General features: G+C 57.2%; 1 protein-coding gene across 9 annotated transcripts in view; it reads right to left on the reverse strand.

Moving 5' to 3' along the window:
• MAPK8IP3 (mitogen-activated protein kinase 8 interacting protein 3) overlaps positions 1–21,367 on the reverse strand; it is a 47,454-nt gene that overhangs the window by 8,008 nt on the left and 18,079 nt on the right. For 2 of the 9 annotated variants that reach the window (XM_060284919.1, XM_060284914.1), the window contains exons 3-13: positions 21,099–21,169; positions 20,737–20,828; positions 17,400–17,423; positions 14,982–15,123; positions 11,476–11,722; positions 10,806–10,908; positions 10,442–10,560; positions 4,485–4,496; positions 2,268–2,325; positions 1,820–1,972; positions 785–866 (exon numbers count right to left, since the gene is read on the reverse strand). In XM_060284919.1, coding sequence (XP_060140902.1) covers positions 785–866; positions 1,820–1,972; positions 2,268–2,325; positions 4,485–4,496; positions 10,442–10,560; positions 10,806–10,908; positions 11,476–11,722; positions 14,982–15,123; positions 17,400–17,423; positions 20,737–20,828; positions 21,099–21,169 — 1,103 coding nt within the window. Of the gene's footprint in view, positions 1–784; positions 867–1,819; positions 1,973–2,267; positions 2,326–3,605; positions 3,624–4,484; positions 4,497–10,441; positions 10,561–10,805; positions 10,909–11,475; positions 11,723–14,981; positions 15,124–17,399; positions 17,424–20,736; positions 20,829–21,098; positions 21,170–21,367 lie in introns of all 9 variants that reach the window. The other 7 variants (XM_060284916.2, XM_060284918.1, XM_060284921.2 and 4 more) reach the window with 7 other exon arrangements.

A 21,367-nucleotide genomic window follows, 5' to 3' on the forward strand; every position in this document is an offset into this window, starting at 1 on the left:
TTCACAGGAGCATCGGCAGCCCCAGGCCCCCCACCAGGAGGTCAAGGCACCAATTGGGTGCCCTCCATGCCCGAGTGGGAGGGCCTTGAGGAGCCGCAGCTGCCTAATACACCTGCGGCTTTGTTTCTTTCCTATAGTATTTGGAGGTGAGGGGCTGCGCAGGATGAGCAAGGTGAACAGCTACAGTTTCCCAAGTGACTGCTATGGGATCGGCATCCTGTTACGTGCATCCCACAACCCCCAAAATAACAGTGGATGAGTGGTGAGGTCGGCGTCCAAACTTCACCTTGGCTTAAAAGACCCATGCCTGCTCTCTCTGTAAGGAAGGTGGCCAGGTCGCTGGGCTGGGGCCCCTATTCTGGAGAGGATCTGGGAAGGGCAAAGACCCCTACAAACCCTTCCCTACAGCCACTCCTAGGGCTTTTCTCAGAACATTCCATGCATCTCCGGGGGTTTGTGAGGACAGATGAGGCATCTGAGGGCCTCAGGTACTCAAACTGTTCTGTCTGGGGGGCAGCAGTTGGGCCGGTAAGCAGGGAGACCCCACTTGTGACAGTGCAATCCACATCTGCTAGGACCTAGGTAAGGGGGCATCCCGCAGAGAGGGGGCTGGTTCTGACCGTACGAAGTCACCGGGGCAGTGGGGTGGTGGGGCTGCTGCTGGGTGCAGTCATCACACAGGAAGGGTGAGGAGGAGCCAGAGACCCAGAAGAACTAGCACATCCCCGGGAAGCCCGCCCACACTGCCCACCCCCCATGCCCACATGTTAATAGTGGAATATACCAATTCTGTACAGAGATAGCTGCTTACATCCTCCACCTCTTCTTTGGGTTCACGGTGGGCAATGATGGCCTCTGACTTCACTCTACAGGATGAGGAAGGAAGCGGGGCAGGGTGAGGGCCCCACTGGGCACTGGCCCAGAGGATGTGTCCCACCTCTCAGCTGCACTCAGGGCTCTCCTCTCAGGTTCTAGGCCCTGAGCATTCCTGCCAGTGCCTTGGGGACGGGTGGCTCCACACCCCTGCCCACATGTGCCCTGAAGCCCAGCCAAGGAACAGGACCTCCAATTCAGGTGGTCAATTGCTAATGGGAAGGTAAGGGCAGTGCTGGCTTCAGGCAGGGCCAGAGGAGACCTGGCTCCCAGTCCCACAAACCTGGCACAGGTGCCACCTGCCTAGGGCCCGCCCCTAACACCTCCCCTTTCCTGTCTGGAGCCAAAGGCACCACTTTGGGAGAATGGGGTGAGGATCAGGCTGGAAGAGAAAGGCCACAGGGACGTGCAGAGTGCTGGGGAGGACACCCCAGAGCTTCCCAGAAAGGCTCTGTGACCCAACCTCAGCTGATTGAGGGCTGGGGAGCAGAGGGGAGTGCGGGGGAACTTCGGTGGCCAGAGGCCATTATCCTCCCTTCCCTCCTCCTGAACGAATGTAATAGTGTGAGAGGAGTGGGAAGGCCCCGCTCAGCCGCCAGAAAAAGGACACCCAAGACAGGACACTGTCCCTCGTGTGGGATTATTCCCCCGAGGATGGTGGAGACCAGAGGGGAGGGGTGGGTTGCCAACACAGTAGTTGGGTCTGGATGGGTCGAATATGAGATGTAGCTCAGGGATGAGCAGGAGGCTGAGCAGTGAGCACGCAAAGTGAGCCACTTTGGGAAGGAATGACCTCAGGGGGTGTGCTTAGCTAGAGAGCAGATGCCAGGGAATTGCGGAGAGGTGCGGAGAGGACCGGAGGGGCCTGGGCAGGGCCTGACCCCGCTCTCCACGCCTGGTGGCCCAGCCTCCGTGGGAGCCCCGCCCCTCAAGGAGCCCCGCTCACCTCCTCAGCTCCTCCTCCAGGTCCTTGATGCGGTTCTCCAGTCTGAGTTTGGCCTGCCTGGCGGCTTCCAAGTCCCCCTTCAGCACCTCCTGCTCCCCCGAGAGCTGGTCCACCTTGGCGATGAGGTCGTTCTTCACCACGTTCAGAGCGTTTCTTTGAAAAGGCAGAAAGAGGGGAGCTCCTTGTGAGCCGGTGTGTACATTAAGTGATGGGGTTTCAAAGGAGTCTGCCCACCCTGGTGTATCTGAGCAGACACATCCTGGCCTTGAAAGTGGTGAGAGGAGGTGACCACCCCATCCTCTCCCCAGGAGGGGTGAGCTCAGTCCAGTGGGTCCAGGTCCTCCCTGGGGACTGCCCTGAGGCTGGGCCAACGCAGTTGTTACAGGAGCCCCTGGTCCTGGTTGGGGGCTGTCTCAGCAACTGTGGTGCTGAGGAAGAACATCCTTACTTGGTTTCTAGAAGCTGTGAGTTCTCCAGCAGCAGATTCCCCACTTCCTTGCCCATTCCTGAAACAAAAGGTATGGAGTTATTACGTGTGCCTGGTGAAGCCAGACCCTGATGCTCACACCTGCCTCAGAATAACAGACGTTCTGCCGGGGGGCGGCCCACCCCTGGAAGGATGGCCCCCCCCGGGAGGGCTGATGTGAAGGGATAAGGAACAGAGGCCCGATCTGCAGGAAGACGCCTGCCCGGGGAGGCCGGGCGACCTTAAGAGAGGCCTCTGCCGGTCTTGAGGCAGGCTCTCCACCAAGCAACGCAGTCAGGAAAGGACCTGCTGCGTGCGAGCCCCGTGGGGGTCTCAGACTGGCCTCTGGAGGGCAATGAGCAGGTCTCCTCTGCCCCGATGGATGCAGCAGCCCTGGGCTTACATTCTGGAACTCAGTGATGGGCTCTCACAGCTCTCTACCAACATGAAGTCTGGGTACCAGCAGGGCCTGGACAGTACCCTTATGGCCTCTGTGCAACCTCCTCAAATCAATGCCCACCCCTGGCCCAGTATCACTGCCTTCCCCCAGCCCTGTGACTTCCAGGCCATCATGAAGCAGACCCTTTTCAGAGCTGCCCCCTCGGAGAATGGAGGTTGGAGCTGTGGTGATGGGGACAGAGAGCCCTGGCCAAGGAGATGGGATGGTCCATGGCAGGTGCAGCCCTCCACCAGGCTGGGAGCAGGCCTTCAGGAGCCAGAAGGTGGGAGTGGAGGTGAGGACAGCACTCCGGGGGCTGGTGCCCAGAGGGGATGGCCAGACCCCAAAGTGGGCCCCGCAGACTGAGGTCTCTGCAGGCGTGTCACAAAACCCCCAAAGCACCATATCTAATCCTTCAGGACTGCCTCGAAGCCCAAGGTCTGTTCCTCTCGTTCACTTCCCTCCTCCACGGCCTTAACACAACTATGAGACGAGATGACCCACACACACGGTGTGGCGAGCTTAGGGTTCTGCTGGCTGTTTCTATTCTCACCTCCTCGCCTCAAACGTGGCCTGCCTGCCCTTCAGATGGGATGCAGCAGGCACTGGGCTCAGGCCTTCCTGAACTAATGGGGGGTGCTGAGAGAGGCTGGGGTCCCCTCCTCAGCCCGTCAAGGGTCTGCTCTGAGGGAGTCAGGTGCCTGCTCACCATGCCTGCTGGAGGCTCCACCCCCACCCCTGAAGCCACAGATACCACTGCCCCCACGGCTGCCCCACCGGGCTCAACAAAGCAAATGGCTCATGAAGCATGAGAAGGTGTCAGGGAGGCAGAGGAAGCCAGAAGCAGGGAAACACATACTGAAACAGGGCCTCGGCCTTACCAAAAAAATCATCGCGCACTATGGGCGCCGTCCCAGTCCCAGGGAGATGGGCGACCAGGGCGGGAGGAAGGAGAGGGAGAGAGGAGGGGAGAGAAAAGAAGCGCGTTAAGCCCGTGTGATAAGCAGGCGGGGGGACTTCAGGGCTAATTCTCGCTGGGTTAGGGGTGGACACAGGAGTGGGACAGGAGGGGCGGGAGACGGGATGGGGCCAGCTACTCCTTCCAGAAAGTTTACCTTGGGTGGTGAGGTGGAGGATCAGGGCAACACAACTGACATCTTACACTAAAATCCTGGGTTGGTGGGGTGGTGGGGTGGGGGGTGGGGGCTAAGGACAGAGGTCTCTGCAAATGAGGGAGAGCTGTGACCAGGCCCCGGGTGCCCTTGAACATAGTGGGGAAGTAGCACGGGGATGGGCAGGACCTCAGAGCCTCTGCTGAAAGCAGAAAAGCAGGAGCTTGGTCCATGTGCCCCGTGGGGAGAGGACCCCTGACTTCGAGGGTGTACCCAACAGAGGGGAGATGCCACAGCACTGAGTCTGTACTCTGTGTCCAGTTAACTAGCCTCCACCTCTATTGGCTCTGTAGGACCTTAAGAAATGGCCTACAGAGAGAGACAGGGGTCAAGGGCACAGCAGCTCTCCCTCAATTGTCAAGGTCACTGTCAGTGGGCTGGTGGAGCAAACCAAAAGCTTCCGAGCAGCAGTAGGCTGGTGAGCAAAAGCACGTGTGCCTTAGTGGTCTGGACCAGGATTGGGAGGGGACAGGCTGCACAGCTGGCGGTGACTGGGCAGCAGCAGTGGGGTGTCCCAGGGTGCCACTCCCTCCACCTGGACGCCACCAAGGGGAAGAGGGTCCGCAAACAGACAGCAGAGATACACACCTGAGAACTCCCCTGGGGCCGTGTCCAGCGAAGCACAGAGAGACGGGGAAGGAAGTGACAAAGGTTAATTGGTGGCTGAAACCAACAAAATGAAGAAACTCTTATTAAAGAAAAAGCGACGATGATCAGCCATTTCCACGTTGAAGGGCTCAAAAGCATACGAGCAGACGACCCCAGGCCTGTGGGTGCCAAATGCATCCAAGGCAGGAACCCTGAAGGAAAGGGGAGGTCAGAACATCACGCTCCTCAGTCCTGGGGGCCCTGGGGCAGGCGTGCAGATCTAAAGCCTGCTTGCCCCTGTACTCCCACCACCATCAGGAGGGCCAGACCCCTGTAAAGCTAACGTGTGTGTGGGTGTGGTGTGGTGGGTGCTGGGCATCCAGCCTCACAGGCGCCCCCAGAGTGAGTGAGCCACGGACAAGGACCTGGCCTCGGTGGGGGGTGGGGGTGGGGCCCTGGCCAGCCCAGGTCTTAGGGGAAGGGCAAGAGCTTAGGTCAAGGGCAACCAGAAGACAAGGGCCCTACTGTGCAGGGAGAGAATCACTGAGTCAGGATGTGAGGGGTGGGGGGGGACGCTTGTACCAAACTGCTCTCTGCCACCCAGCTGAAGACTTGAGGAAATGATGCTGTTCTATTTGGTTCATTTCACGCAGAATTGGTATAAAAAGTCGCCTGACTTAAATGACAAACTACAGAATCTGTGGAAGGAATTCAAATGATAAAGTGGATTTATCATTTTGATAGGCGGTTCAGAAGTGGATGTGTCCCCTCTCATCTCTACTTCCCAGGCAGCTGCTGTTCACGCTTGATATTCTCCTTCTCAGACATCTTTCTAGGCAGACATCAGTTTCTAAAAAACAAAATTGTGACCACCACTCTCCATCCTCTTGCGCAACTTCCTCCGTTGCACCTCACACGGTACCCCAGGACCCCTTCCACATGAAGGATCCACGATCACCTTGAAAGCTTCGATGTATTTCCATATGGAGACGTCCCATCATTTCCTAGGGCATCGGCTCCTTTGACAGGTATTTCGGGCCTGCACGGTTGTGTGTGGGCACCAGGACTCGCGCACGGGCTCCTGTGGGTGCCTTGGCCCTATCTGAGGAGAGGTGGTCCCGCTCCCTCCAGGTCCAGCCTGGCCGTACCCTGCCAGCTGGCCTCTGCCGGCCACCTCCCATCAGCGGGGTGGACAGTACCCACTTCATTTTTATCAATCATTTGAGGAAAAAGAGTTAGCTGTATACTCTCTCAATATTCATTTCTCTGTTATTCTTGAAGTTAAACATCTTTTCAGGTTTGTGGGTCTCTTCTGTGAATGTCCTGCTTTATCCTCTACTCATTTCATATTAAAAAAAAATTTTTTTTAATTAATTTTTGCCTGCATTGGGTCTTCATTGCTGCACACAGGCTATCTCTAGTTGCGGCGAGTGGGGGCAACTCTTTGTTCCGGTGTGCAGACTTCTCGTTGCGGTGGCTTCTCTTGTTGTGGAGCACAGGCTCTAGGTGCAAGGGCTTCAGTAGTCGTGGCATGTGGGCTCAGTAATTGTGGCTCGCGGGCTCTAGAGCACAGGCTCAGTAGTTGTGGTACACGGGTTTAGTTGCTCCGTGGCATGTGGGATCTTACCAGACTAGGGCTCGAACCTGTGTCCCCTGCATTGGCAGGCAGATTCTTAACCACTGCACCACTAGGGAAGCTTCCTATTGTACTTCACTTCTTTTAACGTTAATGGTGGAGACCATAAATACATATATATACATACACATACGTACATATACACACACACACACACACACACACACACACACACACACACACACACACACACATATTCTTTGGTTTTGGCAATGAAGAGAAGCCCAGATTATGAAAATACTCTCCAATATTCTCTTCCAGTTCTGTTATCCTTGTATTTTTATGTTTAGATCTTTAATCCACCTAGAAATTATTTTTGTGTTCAAAGTGAGGTTGAATTAGACCTCATTTTTTTCCAAGTGGCTAGTCAACGAATCCAGTACACATATTGAATAATCCATCATCTGAATGTCTTCAGGAACTGGTGATGGGGGACCAGGCCTCCTGTCACTGACACTTCCTCCAGCTGAGCCAGACTCTGGGGACTCGAGCAGACCCCAGCTCATCCCTCCACCCTGCTGGACAAAGGGCCGGCCCCTCACTCCAGGGCTCTGTCCACAGATCACAGGAGCTCGCGGTTCTCCTCAACATCTCAGGGCTGCCTGCCTTGCCTGTGCTCCTCGTGATGAAGGCTCCAGAAAGGCACCCAAAGGCCCATCACTCCCAAGAGTGGGGTCTCATTCCAACCAGAACTAAGTGGTGCCTGAGAGGGCCCCCGCCCGCCAAGCGTTGCAGCACAAGTGCCTGGGCACTCACCATCAGGTGAGAAGACGATTCTCACTTCAGCCCCTCAACACAGACCCATCAGATGCACTGGTTAGAGCTTCTCACGTCAGGCACTCCTGCTTGAGGGAACTGACCTCAGGAGATGCATCAGACATCATTTCCCTCTCAGGAACCCTGCTGCAACAGACTGCACCTCTATCTACTGACTCAGTCAGTGTGGCTCCAGGTAAAACTCACTGGTGTGCGGTTTCTAGTTCTCTGCTTTTCTCTCCCATCACTCTTTATGGAGACTCTGGCGTCCGGAACGGTGCTGTCTGAACCACAGGATGTGGCCACATGCTAGAGCATCTGCCAGCCCCGGGGGCGCCAGGATGGGTGGGGGGCAGTCACATGGAGTGAGCACGCACACCATCAGCACTGCACCTGTGGGCGCTGCAGGGGAGGGGACAGCTCTGCAGCCTGGGGCCACAGGGCAAGGCAGGAAACGTGGCCGACGGGATGGACTGACTGGCAGGCCACCCAGTGCCACCAGGTAGCGAGGAGGCCAGTGAGCTCCGGTGATCTCATAGAACCATGCGAGGCATCACAAGTGTAGCAGAAGCATCAGTCACAACAGTCAAAAGTGAAATGACCCAAATGTCCATCAGTGGCTGAATGGATACATGAAATGTGGCCTATCCACACTGAAACATTATTCAGCCATAAAAAGGAATGAAACTCTGACACACTCCAACATGGACGAACCTTAAAGGCATGATGCTAAATGAAGGTAGCCAGATGGAAAAGGTCACTGACGTGAAATGTCCAGAACAGGCAAGTCTGCAGAGATAGGAAGTAGAGCAGCAGTGCCAGGGTGGTGGCGGGGAGCGACTGCTAGTGGGTACAGGTTTCGTTTGAGGGGCGGTGTAAAATGTTCTAAAGCTATGTGGTGATGACTGCACAAATCCGAACGTGCTAAAAGTCACTGAGGCGTACACTGAAAGTGGGTGGATTGTATGGTGTGGAAATTCCATCTCAATAAGGCTGTTAAAAAAGGCACAGCGGTGGTCGGAGGCAGGGCTGCCACCCTGGGTGGGACCTGAGTTCAAGTCCTGGCTCTGCCACTTCACCTCGGCCTCTGTGACCTCAGTTTCTTCATCTGTGAAATGGAGACACTAGCAGTATGAGGCATTAACGGTGGCTGGGTATATAAAACATTGGTGTCGCTCTTCTTGTAAGGCCCGTGATGAGTGTTGGAATCTTGTCACATGACGAGACTGAAGAAAGGTACGAGGTGCATGGGCCCCCGCTTCGCCCCTCAGACCTCCTCCAGAGCTCCGCACCAGGAGCGGGAATGCGAAGCTGGGCCTCCGACCCTGACATGGAAATGCAAAACATCCTATGTCTGTATGTCTTCCTAGGGAGATGCCTTTTACCTTTTTATCAGGTTCTCAAAAGCTCAAGAAAGTGTGGTGCCCTGCTGTGTAAGCTCTCTAGTGCAGGAGGCTGCCCCCCAGGCCCGGTGCGGCTCCAACATTGCCCGGGCAGAAAGGCACTCCTTCCAGTGACCACCCGTCACAGCCTGGATCCCAGGTGCCTCCTCCCGGCCACGCCCGGCCCTGCTGGTGTGAGCACATGCAGGGGAGCAGCCTACAGCCCATCCCCACGAGTCCACACCTGTCCAGGGGGTTCCCACATCTAGAAAGATCTACGCCCGCAGGTAGCTATGACAGTGGTATTCAAACAGCAAAAATTAGAATTGATTAGGCAATTCACAGTCACACAAAGATAAGGAAATTAAAACGTGCAGAGGAATCTTAGTGGTTCAGGGAAACATTAACATCAGCCATGAAAAAAAGGCCAGACAAAAGCTGCCACCCCACGTCCCAGGTGCGCATGCTGGGGCCCTGGCACCTGGGAGGGTGTCACTCATCACGGCTTGGGGGCTCCTCTGGTTTTTACTTCCTTCTTGGCAATGTCTGATATTACTTTAATATTATTATCAGCATGTATCCTTTTTCTAAAAATAAAAAAATGCCTAAAAATTGAATTTATATGGTAGTATCTGAAATATGTAAAGAAGAGAAGGATGTCAAAATACTAAAAGTGACTATCCCTAATGAGTAGACTTTTTCTGAATACTAACAGCTTTTGTGTATTTTTAAATATATATTTTTACAATGCTTGTGAGAAAAATTCCATTAAAAATATATACTGCCAAAAGCGGGCATCTCTGTCTTGTTCCTAATCTTAGAGGGGACGCTTTCAGTCTTTCACCATTGAGTATGAATGTACTTTACTGAAATGTACACCTAAAAACTGATAAGTTTTACATTATGGTTTTACCACAATTTGATATATACAGTTGTGTACCTGTATCTCTGGCTGAAAATTCTGGCTGAAAAATTTAAATTCTGGCTGAAAAAACTTCTGTTCCAGGCACAAGGCGTGCTGGTGCTAAACACCCCAGATGATGCTGCTGCCTGGAGGTCTCCCCACCCTGAGTAAGACAATCAACTTATGAGAACTAATAGGAATGCAGGCCCACTGCAAAGAAAGCGAGGCTGTTCCAGCTAAAAACGCCAGCTGGGCCCCCTTCGTTTGCAGGTCAGGCCTGGTGGTGTGTGCAGCTGGCAGGCCGGCCGGGCGGCGCTGTCTACCCGGGGAACCGGTCCAAAGATGCCCCGAGTCCCTGCTGGTGCATCTATCAGGGGGGAGTGAGAGCAGCAGAGAGGCTGGCAACAGAAACCCTCAGATGCCAGACAGCTCCGCCTCCTCAGGCAGCAGATGATAAAACATGGATCAAACGTCAGAAGGCAGCCTTCCCGGATTCTCTTAGTGGAATCGCTACCACCCTGCTTGCCACGTATCCAGTGGAGGCAGCTGCTGCCCCTCCCCAAGGAGAAACAAGAGGACCCTTCCTTGGGGTGTGGGGAGGGGACAGAACAGAACCACGGCCCTGACGCCCACCTTGCTGGCTGCTGAGCAGGAGAGAGGGCTTCGCGGACAAGGCCGCTTCTCCAGGCTGGGGCTCCGGACACACATCTGGGCCAGGGGAGCTTGAACCCCACTGAGAGACAGCGTGACTTCCCTCCACTGCCCTGAGGGCCACAGCCTGGCCTCAGAGCCATGCAGGCTGCCCTCAGGTACAGGCATACACTGGCACACGGGGCCTGGCTCGGGCAGGGAGGGAGGACCAGGAGCAAGTCTGCATCAGGCAGGCTGTCTCTGCACCCGTCTCAGACATAGCCTCACAGGGCTCCCAGAGGGCACTGACACTGTCTGGGCACGCTCCTCGTGGACTGGAGGAGCTGGCAACCACCACCCTCCCAAAACGTTCCTAGAAAGTGGGCTGCCCAGGGGAGGGGCTTGGAGCAGGGCTGGGCTGAGGGCTACTGGGAATGGGTTTCTTCTTGGGCTGACAAGATGGTCTATAGACAGTTGCTCGAATCCGTGAGCACCCCAAACCCCACCGAGCGGCACACTTTAAGAGGCGAGTTACGGTAAGTGAATACATCTCAATATTCAGTTTGTAAAAAGAACTTCCTGGCTCACAGAGACTTTGCTTTCATCACAAACTCAACCACAACAGGGTCCCGGGGATGGTTGTTTTTACCTAGCAGGTCGGCCCCTTCGTCCACATCCCCGATGACCTCGGACCCCGCAGTCGACAGCTCGTGGTACAGGGAGTCAGTGTTGATGCCAAAAGCCTTGTTCACGATTCCCTGGGTTGGGCTGTGGGGACACGCAGCCAAGGAAGGTGGAGTGAGTGGGCAGCACCACTGGACCGCACACGGGGACACCTCTGAGGGGCCACTCGATGCCAACACCGCTGGCGCAAGTACAGGTGTGGCGGGTGGCGGGTCAGTGTCCTGGGCAGTTCTCCCACCTCGAGGGGCTGCGAGGCACCTCTACCAGGGGCACCAACTCCCAGGGTGAGTGCTGAGCCATTCGGGACTGGCTTTGGGCCCAGTGAGCACCTGCTGCCCGTGCGGTCCAGGCGGGGCTCCCGGCCCATGTCCAGCTCTGGGGTGGAGTCGATAATGTCCTGAACATCAGACCACTCGTCACTGCTGCCCATGCCTGGGGGAAACAGTGGAGCCCAGGGTCAGGGGGTGACCAGCAGTTCCCTGTACCACTCATGGCTGCCCTGGGGTCCCTTGTCCGGAGACCCCACGCTAGGCCACCACAGGCAGGGACGGTCATGGTGGGGGATCTTCCCGAGCTGGTGGCTGGATGGGGCCTGTCCCCCAGAACTGTGATCCCATCTGAACAGGCCATTTTTTCCTTCCCTTTTCTCTGATTAGACTGTGTCTGCTGGATGACAGTGGTCTACTGTCAGGCTGAGTTGTGTCCCCCAAATTCACAGGCTGAAGCCCTGGACCCCAGTTCCTCAGAATGTGACTGTATTGGAGATGGGTTTTTAAAGAGGTGATGAAGGTAAAATGAGGCCAAAGGGTGGGCCCTGGTCTCATCTGACTGTTTCCTTATAAAAAGCAGGGGTCGGTCAGGACACACATACAGAGGCATGACCACTTGAGGACAGGGCAGCCAAGGAGAGGCCTCAGAAGTGACCAGCCCTGCGAACTGGGAGGAGACATGCGTGGTGCTGGTGAGGGTGGGGCGCTGGGCAGGCAGGGTGGCCAGTACCTATGCTGACGTTGCGCATCTCCTGTGTGACCTGCACCTCCATGTTGCGGCTGTTGCGCTTCTCCCGCGCTCTCTTGTTGTTCTTGGAGCTGCCGCTGTAGTCGCCCAGAGGTTGCAGGCCCTCGCTGAGGGGTGTGACCGCAGCCGAGGGCACAGAGGACGTGGGCGTGTTGGACTTGGTGCCCGTGGTGCTGGGCGTGGCCGCCGCTGAGGACTGGCCTGACTCGGACATCTCATCCTGCGGACACTGGGGCCAAACACAGGAAGAGGGAAGCTCGTGGCGCGGGTCAGGTCCCCCGGGGAGGCCACGAGGGGTGGACCACGCAGGGCCGGCAGGGCCTCGGCCACCACCACGAGGCCCCCTTGCTTGGGGTCTTTGCCACTCGGCCGCAGTAAAACAGCACTCCGTGCCAGAATGGAAGTGACAGGAGGCCACTTCTCTCCCGCTGGGCTGATTCCTCCCAGCCTCTTCACTTGACTCATCCAGCCTCTGGCTTTCCAGAGGCGGCTACACCTTATTTAAATGGCTTGGGCCGGGCTTTTGGCTTGCACGCTTTCCAGTATGGGGCTAGACACGAAGCTATGTGGATGTGGCCGGTAACCCCTTGCAGCCGGTGGGTGGGCCGAGCTAAGCCCCAGCCCAGGTCAAGGCAGAAGCTCCCCGGCTGGGAAGGAGGCCGGGGAGGCCGGCGTGCCTTCTGATCAAGTTACTGCTCCACTGCGAGGCCCTCGAGGGCTGGTCCCTCTCGTTCCTGCCTCCTGCCTCCCGCCCTGGCCACAGTCAGGGGCTGTGACAAGTGGGCACCTCCCCAGTTCTGCCAGTGGTGGCCTCCCCAACAAAGAGACACCAGGGGATGGGTCTCGCTTAATCTCCACGGCCCAACCGAACCAAAGTTTGCCTTCAACACCTACGCAAATGCAAATTCCACAGAATGGGACGTCCCCCAAATGTTCCGAGAGCGAAAAAAGACCAGATTAGTAAAAACTGCAATCAACTGTTGACCTTAAGAATCTCCCTGGAGAGAGAACACATTGTTTGAATAAATGTGGACAGCAAACAAACATTCCTCTCCTACCGTCTTGCCTGGTGAAACCATCAGGGAACCTCAATAAAAATAGCCTCCGCTCTTCTACGAACTAACATCGGTAACCCCAGACTCACCCCCGACTCATCCCTGAGCAGGTGCCGTGGGGCCCCCGCAGCCTCTTTCTTGCCTGGTGCCGAGAAGGGGCATGGCCTCAGGAGGGGCTGAGGCCCATGGGGGCGGAGGGGGGCAGCACTGAGAGGCCACTCTGGGTACATGTTCCCATCGGCGCCAGATCACACGGTTTCCTCAGAGGACACACTTTCAGGAGAACTTTCTTACAAGAGGAGCTGATGACGGGGTGTCGGCCTTCTCTGTGAAGCTGGATGGATGCTGGGACCAACCTACCCCCACCTTTAACTAGGAAGGGCTGACTGTGCTCCCATGGCCACCTCCAGGTGACTAGGAGTCAGAGTGGTTTGGGAGCCTTGTGGGATCTGCCTTTTCCCGAGCAGCCTGGTCCCCGCCAGGCGCCGCCTCTCCCTGGGCTGAGACTCTTCTACCCGGAACCTCACATCCTCGTTCTCCTCTCGACAGGGCTCCCATCCCAGCAGCTGTGTCCCCGAGGGACACTTGGTGATGTCTGGAGACACTTGTGGTGACCAGAGCTGGGGATGGGTGGAGGCAAGGTGCCCACAACACCCCACAGGGAACAGGATGGCCCCCAGAGCCAACAACACTCATCCGGGTTGCTGATGAGCTGTGGTGAGAAGCGCCCCCTGCAAACATTTTTGGTTTGGGTTTGGGTTCTGCAGCTCAGGGCCAATTTGTAAAGAAAAAACCCTTTCCTCTTCACAGCACCGTGCACACTGCACGCCTCTGTGGTGGGGGCCCGAGTGCTCTCCCACAGGGAGGGTTCCGAGGAGAGTGGTACCCGAGGAGGGCTATGCTCCAGGCTGATGCACAGGGACTTCCACAAAGACGGCCGGACACATGAGCCCATGCCTCACGGAAGCACACACTGTCAGACCACCTGACTCAATGGCCACGCTCCCCACCTGTCCGTGATTTGAACACTGTTTCCGTGGGCCTCCTGACTCTGGTAGTCACCGTGGGTAATTCTGCGGCATAACCAGGCCTCCCCCTACTCCCCTAGCTGTCTGTCGCCTGCAGGCCACCACTTACCCACAGGACACTCCCCCTGGCCACCACTTACCTAAAGAAACCTGCCAACCTCTAACACCAACGTGCAGCAGTGACCTCCAAATGCAAAGAACCCACATCCCAGCGGCCATGACTCCCATGAGGAGCCACAACTGTTTGGTTAAAACACTGAAAATACAGTACATAAAAACAAAAAACAAAACAAAAACAACAAAACAAATTAAAAAATTAGAAAAACTTGAAAACCTAGAGCATAAAATAAAAAGAACTTAAAAGTAATTATTAAAAAAAATCAAACAAAACACACCTATGAACTAAAACATATAAAGGACTATAATTTATTAAGAGAGAACGATTTCAGACGACGCAGGAGAAAGAGAGACGCATGAGAACACAGGCTAGCCCAAGGGGCCGTCTGGAGACCCCAGCCTCCCAGCTTTCTGAGGCTCAACGCCCCTGCAGGGGCTTGGGGGTACACGCCAGCTGTGGGCCCCGCCCCTTCTGCCCGGACCCCACTTGCTGGCAGGACAGCCAGTGACTGGCGGGCACGAGGAGTGCTCACTCCGCGGAACAGACGCCGAGTGAGTGGGGTCGCTTTCCGATACAGCTGACAGCTTGTGGTGACCTCCTGCAGCCCAGCTGGACACTGCGAGGCAGGAGGACAGCCGGCAATGAATTGCGGCGGGAAGGAAGCTGTGGGGAAGACTGGGCCCACATCCACTGCTCGACCCGGCCCAGAGGGTATCCTCTGATGGCCTCAGTGGGGAATCACCAGACCCAGGGCGAGGGTCTGGTCTCTTCAACGAGCAATGGGGCCCGCGTTCCGTCCTGCCACAGCCTGCCTTCACCAGATGGGCTGAGCTCACAGACCAAGACTGGCAGCAAGTGCCCAGGGGCCCTGCACAAGTGCCTGCCCTTGGCCTTCCCAGGGCCCCAGTGCTGGGGATGGAGGGTGGGTGCTCTCACTGCTGAGCTGAGCACACCCAAGATGTCTTCCTTCTTAAACTCAGGTGGTTAGCACGGGTAGGCCGGTAAGAACAGCCCAAAGAAGAGAAGCTGACCCCTGGCCTTTGACTTTCTCCTGGTTGGAGTGCAAACCTCAGATGCTAGAAGGACAACACGTGTGGGGTGAAGCCCAGTCTGGTTGCGAGGCTCTGGGTTATGTTCGGGGATGGTCACTACGCTCAGCCCTGCCCGATGGGCACGCCCTGGCTGTAGGCAGGTCCCCGAGCAGCCAAGAGTCCCGGCTGCGGCCACACCCTCCTGAAAGAATGTGGGGCAACGGGGAGCCCTCACTCCATAGCACGGCTACAAAACCTGGTAGCTGGAGCTGAGCTGCAGCTGGCCGAGGTCACTCAGGTGCCAGTGGTCCCCCGCAGGCATGAGCTTGCCCCCCATCTGTGCACGTACCATACCGTCGGTCAGGGGGAAGACGCTCAGGGAGGTGGGGCGCTCCTTCCTGTTGAAATGTGGGGAGAGAAGGAGAGGGGGGATTAGACAGTGGCTCCTGAAACAGGGCTGCAAACTCTTTCTGGACATGCAGATGCTTATTCTGCAGCTGGAGCTGCTCTAAAAGACGCCCCCGACCACGGGCTGTAGGGAAGGGCGTGACCTTCTGGGTGGCCAGGCACACAGGACCTCAGACCCCTCTGACCTGCAGCCGCACTAATCAGCGTGTTCACCCGCTCAGGGCATCGCCACTCCGCTGTGATCCCATAGAACATTTCCCCTCCGTTACACTGTCATTTATCACTTTTATTTATTTCCATTGTAAACAGACACCTGCACAGCAGTGCCTGTGATAGGCCCTTTGGCATCACAGGCAGCATTGTCTGGTTCCTCCTTGGCCCTACTTCTGCCTCCTGGAGCCAGCCAGGAGGAGTCAACCCTTTCTCCCCTGTTCTTTGTTCCTCGCCCTCCCCCAACACCCCATCACTGTTTTCAGGAGACCTGGGTACGGAGTTTCTCATGGGGCGCTTTTCTCTTGCCCCGAGCAGTTCCCCCCGTCACGGAGCACTGACACCACAGAGGCACCTTATAAAGCTATGCTAGCCAACTGAGAATGTCCAGTGGGCTGGACTGATGCTCAAAGCCGCCTGCCGTGGGCTCAGTCCCTGGGATATGCCCCGCGGGCTGTTAGCGGCGAGGGAATGGAGCCCGGGCCCAGGGCAGACACATGGCGCCCCAGAGCCTGTCGGTGGCTGCATGGAGTCCATGCTGCTCAGAGCTGTTCAGGCCAAGCATCTGAATCCCTGACACACAGGGGCTGAGGTGGGAGGGGCGGCAAGGCTTCCTCAGGGGTCCCACGGAGCCGGGTCCAGAGGCTGGGCTGTCCTGGAGGGAGGATGGTGGCTTCCTCACAGTGCCTGGAGGATGCAGGTGATGGACAGGGGAGCGGAGCGGCCGCCATGACCAGAACTTCCTATGGCTGGCGGGCAGCTGCCTGAGGCACGACTCTGGGAAGAATGTCTCTCTGGGGGTGCCCCAACGGCTCCAGGGCGGCGGGGCTGGGGTGCAGCAGGAGGAGAACTCCAAATCTGGAAGCCCCTCCGAGCTGCTCGAGCTGTTGGGTCTGTTCTGTTCAGGAAGACACTGCCTCCCGCAGAGCAGGGTCCCCAGACCTGTTGGGACCTGGCTGTGCCTCTGGGGGCTAAGCTGTGGGAGAGACAGGGCCAGAGGAGGCCTGCAGGGCTGGACAGGGGCCTCGGCCGCTCAGGAAGGCGGTTTCCTGCTGACGACCTCAAGTGCCTCATGCAGCCGTTGTCCCCCATGACAGACGACACTTTCTTGGTTAAGAGCTCAGACGTCAAATTAGAAAGCTCTGGGTCTGCAGATCCATCCCAAGCTCAGCAGCCCATGGCTCAGTCCTCGCCAGGCTGTTCTCTGACCACAGCCCCCAGGCCCTCGGCGTCCGGGAAGGCAGCCACTGCTCCGTGGGCTGCTCCTTCAGGGCTCCCAGCCCCTCATCCACCACTGCTCCTCCACTGGGCTCCCAGTGCCCATATGGGGGTGCCTCTCCTGGGGCCCAGCTCTGACCTCGGTGGGGGACGCACATAAGGGGTTCCTCGGCCCAGGCTGTCACCAGATACCACAGGGTAACATGACGGCAGGGCAGGGTGGGGCCACCTGCCCCCCAGGATGAGAGCCCGTATCCATCGCCCGCCTCCACGACTCTATGCGTCAACAGACAGCCAGGCCGCACTCCCCGATGGAAATCCTCACGAGGATCGAGTCCTGCGTCCTCTCCGCTGCTCCCCGCAACCGCAAGCCTCAAGAGCATTCGCTGGGTGCTGCTGACTGCCGGCCAGAGCCCATCCAAGGCTCACCCACCGTGTCCTCTTGTTATAGCCCTGCAGCTCCCCCGGGAGACGCCAATGCTCGTCCACTTCAGAGGCTATAGCCCGAGGGCGTCACGCTGCTCGCAGAGGTCACGCCACTGGCTCTGGGTCCTAAGTGACTGAGCTGGGCTGCCTAACACCAGGCGCAGGGTCTCCACCCCTGCCCGCCACCTCCTGGGGGTGCAGACATGCGGCCCCGACCCGCAGGCCGGGTGGACGTTTGCTAGTGGGGCCTGCACTGCTACCTGCTTCAGGGCTGCCTTGGGGCCTGGGACCCGCCTGCCTCTCCTTGGCAGCAGGCCCTGTCAACGCCAAGTCCAGAGCCTCCAATCTGTATGATTCCGGCAGCCATCCGAGCTCCCCCAACCCGAGGCCCAGGGACAGCTGCAGCCTTTACCTTCTCCTCCATGACTGGCGAGGACTGCAGGGCAGTGACAGACGAAGGCCAGCACACGGCGGGGACAGCACAGAGGGCAAGACAAGAAGGCAACATTAGAGAGGGAAGGTTGGGGGCTCTGGGGGCATGTGTGCGCACATGGAGAGGGAGGTCCCCATGGAGACAGACAAATGTGGAACACGCAGATCCTATGCAGGATGGACACAGGGCACACAGACACACACCCCCTTGGCTTGGACGGCAGGGTGCGCCCACTCAGCCCCGGGCAGTGGGTGAGCGTCCTCCCCACGATGCTCCTGGCACACGCAAGCACTCGAGTGTGCAGTGACAGGGCACACGATTGCATACGCCATGTTCACGGGCCCACGCACGCTCACCACCGGTTTTGTTTTGTTTTAATTGATTTATTTTATTTATTTATTTTTGGCTGTGTTGGGTCTTTGTTGCTGTGTGTGGGCTTTCTCTAGCTGCGGTGAGCGAGCGCTACTCTTTGCTGCGGTACACAGGCCTCTCATTGTGGTGGTTTCTCTTGTTGTGGAGCATGGGCTCTAGGTGCGCAGGCTTCAGTAGTTGTGGCACGCAGGCTCAGAAGTTGTGAATCACGGGCTCTAGAGTACAGGCTCAGTAGTTGTGGTGCACGGGCTTAGTTGCTCCTCCACAGCATGTGGGATCTTCCCAGACCAGGGCTCGAAACCGTGTCCCCTGCATTGGCAGGCGGATTCTTAACCACTGCGCCACGATGGAAGCCCTCACCACCGGTTTTACTCTAAAGACACACAGATTCACAAAACCAAGCCAGGACTGAAGGAAAACTGTGCCTGTCTGGGCTCAGCAGTGGCCAGCAGCTCCCCGGCACTAAGGACGAGCCTCCTCGGGGAGCCGGAGAGTCTAAGCTAAGATGGGCAGACACACATCTGTCCCCAAAGGATACAGAGTTGTGGCTAGAGGGGTACACCCCAGAGAAGAGCAGGCCAGGAGGGCAGAACAGGGCTTTCCCCTTCATCTGCTGCAGTAGCACAGGCCACAGTGGGATGTCTGCACTCTCTGAGCCCTACAGAGGCCAACGCCCAGCGCAGTGAGAGAAGGCCTGTGCTTTCTCTCCTTCCACCAGCGTGCCCGCTGGACATGGGAGGCATGGCTGCCATCCACATCCATTCGTCGGAAAGTGGGCCCAGGACCGTCAGAGACGCACAGTGGGCCCTGGGAACATCTCCATCACAGCCCAGTGTCCAGGCTGGCGGGGCAAGGGCGGCTACAGGGCCAGCAGGAGCCCAGAGTCTCATACACTGTGGCAGCAAGCATGGGGCAAGCGATTTCCTGTGCCACAGTGAGGTTAAATGTCTCTAGCCAGCTGACAGAGCAATGGAGGCAGCCCAAACGCAGCCCTGCCTCTCTGCTTCCCAAACAAGCTCTGCTCCGGCCACCGCCCCGCAACACACACACACACAGGAAGGCGCCTCTTCACTGCCAAGGCACAGGAGGGTCGCAGCTGACAGCCCCAGGCTCCTCCTTCCTGCTGGCAGGCATCTCTACCCCCGTGGGGCTCAGGAAGGTGTCTTAGCAGAGAGTGTCCAGGGCCTGGAGAGGATGGACACACAGCCAAGTGCACCCTGGCCTTGGTGACACCCTGAGGAGGATCAGATGGGGACACAAGGCTGGGCAGGAATCTGGGCCTGAGCCCAAACTCTAGGTAATGCCCGAACAGCCAGCCTCTGCAGCCCCAAAACAACACGAGGAGCTCCCGATTCCAGGTTGGCTTTGGTGCAGTTCCTTGGAAATTCCCTCAGCAACTTCTAAGGGCCAGGAGTGAGGCTTTCACAGTGTGTTGGGAAACGGTGGCTTGGAGATGGGTATTTCCTACCTTCAGATAAAACTAACCCAGAAACAATATCTGCAAAGAGTTTTGCAGTTTAACACACTCTTTGATACACAATCTCTCACTTAATTCTCACAGAGCCAGGGGGGTCAGCTAATGACCCCCTGATACCCTTTCCTGGGGCACACACATTTACAGAAAGAAAGCATCCACAACAGCTGTATCCCCTACTCCCCACGAGAAGCGGCGAGACTGTCTAAAAACATGCCAGTGGTCCCCTGGATGACTGCTCTTCCTAGGCCCTGCTAGGCCTCCGCTGACATATTACACTTTCCGTTTTCAAACTGGAAGACTCAACAGCTTCGCCCACCATGGCCCAGTGAGTAGCTGACGATGCCCAGAATGGAAGGGCCTGAATCTCCTTGTTTGCAGACATCACCCATCAAGGAGACAGGTGCAGAGAAAATAGAGCTTTTTCGTGACCAGACCTGGGGCTTCCGGTGTTCGCTGCAGGAACAAGGGGCCACAGCTGCAGAGGCACGAACGGCGAGCTCCATCCATTGGGCCTGGGGTTCCAGCCTCAGGCATCTCCTCCCTCCTCCAGCCTGATGGAGCCATGGCCTCCCATGGTAACACCCTGGAGAAGATCTCTGACAATCTGCTCCTGGGGTACTGAGGTGTGGTTTTATCCTGAATGAAGATGAAGCAGGAACCTGGCCTCTGCAGGCTTCTCTCTGCTCCCCGAATAAAACCAGCATGGCGGGGTGTGACTGTGTCTGCTGGTCACCGAGGTGTGCAGGCCTCCCCTACCACCTAGAGTCGATTCTCGCAATTCGAGCTGGTTGTATTCTACAAAGTCACCGCAAACACGTTTGCTTGTAGAAGAAACATGTACATAGGTAGGTACACATCTCACACAGATTAGAATCTCCATTCCTCACTCATCCTGGTACACTGTTTCCTTTATTTTACAAAACAGAAAACGAGGTGCTAGAAGTATTTAACATGTCTTAGAGGACAGGGGCCAGAGCTGGGCTCCATCCAGTCCCCACTGACTGGCCCCTGGACCCCAGCGTCTTGCAGGACACTGCGCCACCCGCTGCCCCCATCCCTGGGCATCTCTGCAGGAGGTGGAGCGTCGCCTGGCACCACCTCAGCTGGCACCCTGTGCTCTGGGTGACTCAAATTTTTCACTGCTCTGCGCACATCTGCAGATGACTGTGAAAGTGCCATGAGTGGTGATTTTGAGGCTACAAATAAATTTTACAGAGTAGGCGAATTCAGAAACAGAATTTGCAGGTATTAGGACGGACTACATGGTTTTCCCTGGGTCTCTGTGACGGCCTGCGGGCCCGCAGCAGGCCCACCCCAGCCCCTCACCTGCTTGGTGCCGTCCTCTGCACACACCTCGGCTCAAGCCACACACTCCGACCGGACACCCCTCTCCCTGAGTCGGGGGTGGGGGCCACGGCTCCTCTTGGGGGAGGGCACCAAGCTCTGGCACCCGGCTTCCCGCCCTACCTCCTCCCCGGCAGGGTGCTCTCGGTCTGGCTGTTCCCCCCGACCTGCTGCATCTTGGACCTCTCGATGTGCTCCACGTAGGTCTGGATCATCTGTGAAGACGACACATCCGAGTGAGTGCTCCCTGCCCACGAGGTCCACCCGCCCACCCCCTCTAGCCTGTGCCACTTTCACCCCCACTGGGCTCGGAGAGAGATGAAGGCAGAGTTCAGGGAAGGGAGTCTGGCCACATGAGGCCCAGGGCTTTCAGGTTCAGCAGGTGAACCCCAGGGAATGAAAAGGCAGTCAAGGGCGGCAGCCAACCCCACGTGTGGGGCTTTACCACTTCCTCATGGCCCTGGCCCCGTGGCGGGGATACCCACCTCTGTGTGCCGCTGGTGCAGGGCATTGTACTCCTTCTTCATCTCCGACTCCCGCTCCTCCAGCCGGGAAACTAGAAAACACAACCAATGTTTGTCAACTGCACAACCCGCTTCTCCAGGGCACGTACTTCTCTGGACTTGACTGCTGGGGGACAGAGTATTCCAGACAAACCCTGCCTGGACCCTGAGCTCAGAGGTGGCCTCATCAGCGCAAAACACCCTGGGGACCCTAGCAGGCGGTTCTGATGGGCCCGGGTCTGGGTGCATCA

The sequence above is a fragment of the Globicephala melas genome, chromosome 15 (genome assembly GCF_963455315.2).
Source record: "Globicephala melas chromosome 15, mGloMel1.2, whole genome shotgun sequence".
Taxonomy (NCBI): domain Eukaryota; kingdom Metazoa; phylum Chordata; class Mammalia; order Artiodactyla; family Delphinidae; genus Globicephala; species Globicephala melas.